Source organism: Polyodon spathula, chromosome 40 (genome assembly GCF_017654505.1).
Source record: "Polyodon spathula isolate WHYD16114869_AA chromosome 40, ASM1765450v1, whole genome shotgun sequence".
NCBI classification, from domain to species: Eukaryota; Metazoa; Chordata; class Actinopteri; order Acipenseriformes; family Polyodontidae; genus Polyodon; species Polyodon spathula.
The window spans coordinates 2,849,509-2,852,008 of record NC_054573.1 but is presented as its reverse complement, the minus strand read 5'-3'; the positions used below and the strand labels follow the sequence as shown (position 1 = coordinate 2,852,008).

General features: G+C 46.6%; 1 protein-coding gene across 1 annotated transcript in view; it reads left to right on the top strand.

Moving 5' to 3' along the window:
- The window catches only part of meis3 (myeloid ecotropic viral integration site 3), a 22,065-nt gene that overhangs the window by 9,765 nt on the left and 9,800 nt on the right, over nt 1-2,500 (top strand). Inside the window, 3 exon segments of the mRNA XM_041236311.1 lie at nt 106-156; nt 1,282-1,431; nt 2,485-2,500. The exon segment at nt 2,485-2,500 is cut by the window's right edge and continues 96 nt beyond it. Coding sequence (XP_041092245.1) covers nt 106-156; nt 1,282-1,431; nt 2,485-2,500 — 217 coding nt within the window.

Sequence of the window (2,500 nt, the reverse complement as noted above, 5' to 3'; positions counted from 1 at the left end):
CGTTAACTTTATCCAGACTTGGATTTACTGACGGTATTTTATTTAATCCCCCTAAAAAGTGTTTAAATTTTTTTTTTTTCTCTCCCAAATGTTTTCATTTCTCAGATGATTCAAGCCATACAAGTTCTCCGATTCCACCTGCTGGAGTTAGAAAAGGTAAACGATCATCCCTTTATTAGCTGGGACGGGAGGAGAATGCAAACAAACTGGACTGCCAATGCATAACGCACAGACAGATAAAGCAGAGACTGTGCGCTACAGACTCACTGCAAATCATGCCTGCTCCCTCAAAATAAACACTGGGGTAAACAAACCCTTATAAAAGCACAGCACAGTGGAATAAAGCACAGAGAGGTCTGGTAAAGTATAGGGAAGCATTGTAAAGCACAGAGAGGTCTGGTAAAGCATAGGGAAGCACTGTAAAGCACAGAGAGGTCTGGTAAAGCATAGGGAAGCACTGTAAAGCACAGAGAAGTCTGGTAAAGCATAGGGAAGCATTGTAAAGCACAGAGAGGTCTGGTAAAGCATAGAGAAGCATTGTAAAGCACAGAGAGGTCTGGTAAAGCATAGGGAAGCATTGTAAAGCACAGAGAGGTCTGGTAAAGCATAGGGAAGCATTGTAAAGCACAGAGAGGTCTGGTAAAGCATAGGGAAGCATTGTAAAGGACAGAGAGGTCTGGTAAAGCATAGGGAAGCATTGTAAAGCACAGAGAGGTCTGCTAAAGCATAGGCAAGCATTGTAAAGCACAGAGAGGTCACTGTGCAGATTTACTGTGCTGTAGGGTAGTGCCAGCATCCCTGTTTTCTCTCTCTCTCTCTCTCTCTCTCTCTCTCTCTCTCTCCCCAAAGCGCTCTGTGTTTTTTTGTTGTTGTTATTTTTTAGGCCACTGCCCCAGATTAGAATCTCTCCCCCAAAATACAGAGTTCACTCACAGATCAGCAAACCCAGCGACTCGCTCACAATATCAGTGCAGAAAGGGGACTGGCCATTCCCTCCCACTGGTTTAGTACAAAGGGAGGGGTCCTTAGCCAGATTGTTTTTGTGCTGGGCTTTGGGTAGCTGGATAGAAGGTTAGGGTTTGGTTAGCTGGATAGAGGGTTAGGGTCACTGGATTAATCTAACAGCTTCAAAATCTCTCTGATCAATTCTGTTTATTAATGCAATGTAATCTAACAGCTTCACAATCTCTCTGATCAGTTCTGTATATTAATGCAATGTAATCTAACAGCTTCACAATCTCTCTGATCAGTTCTGTATATTAATGCCATGTAATCCAACAGGTTCATGATCTGTGTGATAATTTCTGCCATCGCTACATCACCTGTCTGAAGGGGAAGATGCCCATCGATCTGGTGATGGACGATCGGGACGGTGGCTCCAAATCAGACATGGAGGATTTCACTGGGTCCTGCACCAGCCTGTCTGATCAGGTGAGAGACACAGAAACACACACTGAGACACTAAGAGATACACACTGAAAGACACTGAGAAAGCAACTGTCTCAATGTATAGCACCTGTCTCAGTGTAATGCTTCTGTCTCAGTGTAGGGCTCCTGTCTCAGTATGAGGCTCCTGTTTCAGTGTAGGGCTCCTGCCTCAGTCCAGAGCTCCTGTCTCAATGTAGAGCTTCTGTCTCAGTGTAGAGCTCATGTCTCAGTGCAGAACTCCTGTCACTGTGTAGGGCTCCTGTCTCAGTGTAGGGTTCCTGTGTCAGTGTAGAGCTCTTATCTCAGTGTAAGGTTCCTGTCTCAGTGTAGGGTTCCTGTCTGTGTTTAGCTCAATGCAGACTCTCTGCTTCCATGTCACTTCTAATGCGGCCTCAAGGCCTGGATTAAAAATGCAACAGAACTGCTGAGAGAGAGGGAGAGAGAGAGAGAGAGTGGGGGAGATGGAGAAGGGGGAGAGGGAGAGATCGAGGGAGAGGGAGAGGGAGAGGGGAGAGGGAGATAGCCTGGCTGCAGTGTGTCTCTAGCGAGGTGGGAGAGTTAATTTTCTTCATCCCCCTCTCCCACGTTTCATCTCCGCTGTACTCCCTCCCTCCCTCCTCTTCATCCCTCTCTCTCTTGGGTCGTCACCCCCCTCATTCCTCAGAGCTCCCTCCCCTGCCGGCGCTGGCAGATTTATCACCACCAACCAATGGGAGGTCAAGTGATGGTCAACCATGCTGTAATGAGAGAGAGAGAGAGAGAGAGAAGGAGAGAGAGAGAGGGTTGGAGAGTGTGTCTTGGCTCTCTAGCAGCTGTGTTTCGGGGGAGCTTGTGGCCAGCGTGCCCCCCCCCACCTCCTTGTAAATGTGTCTGTGCTTTATAATAATAATAATAATAATAACAACAATAATAATAATAATAAACCTGCTGCCAACTCAGTGTTTGGAGGTCTTTATTTTTCTTTCCTGCTGATGTTAATGTGGTCTCTCCTCCCCTCTCACTCTCCTCTCTCCTCTCACTCCTCTCCTCTCCTCTCATTCTCTGTCTCATTCTCAGAATCACTCCTGGATCA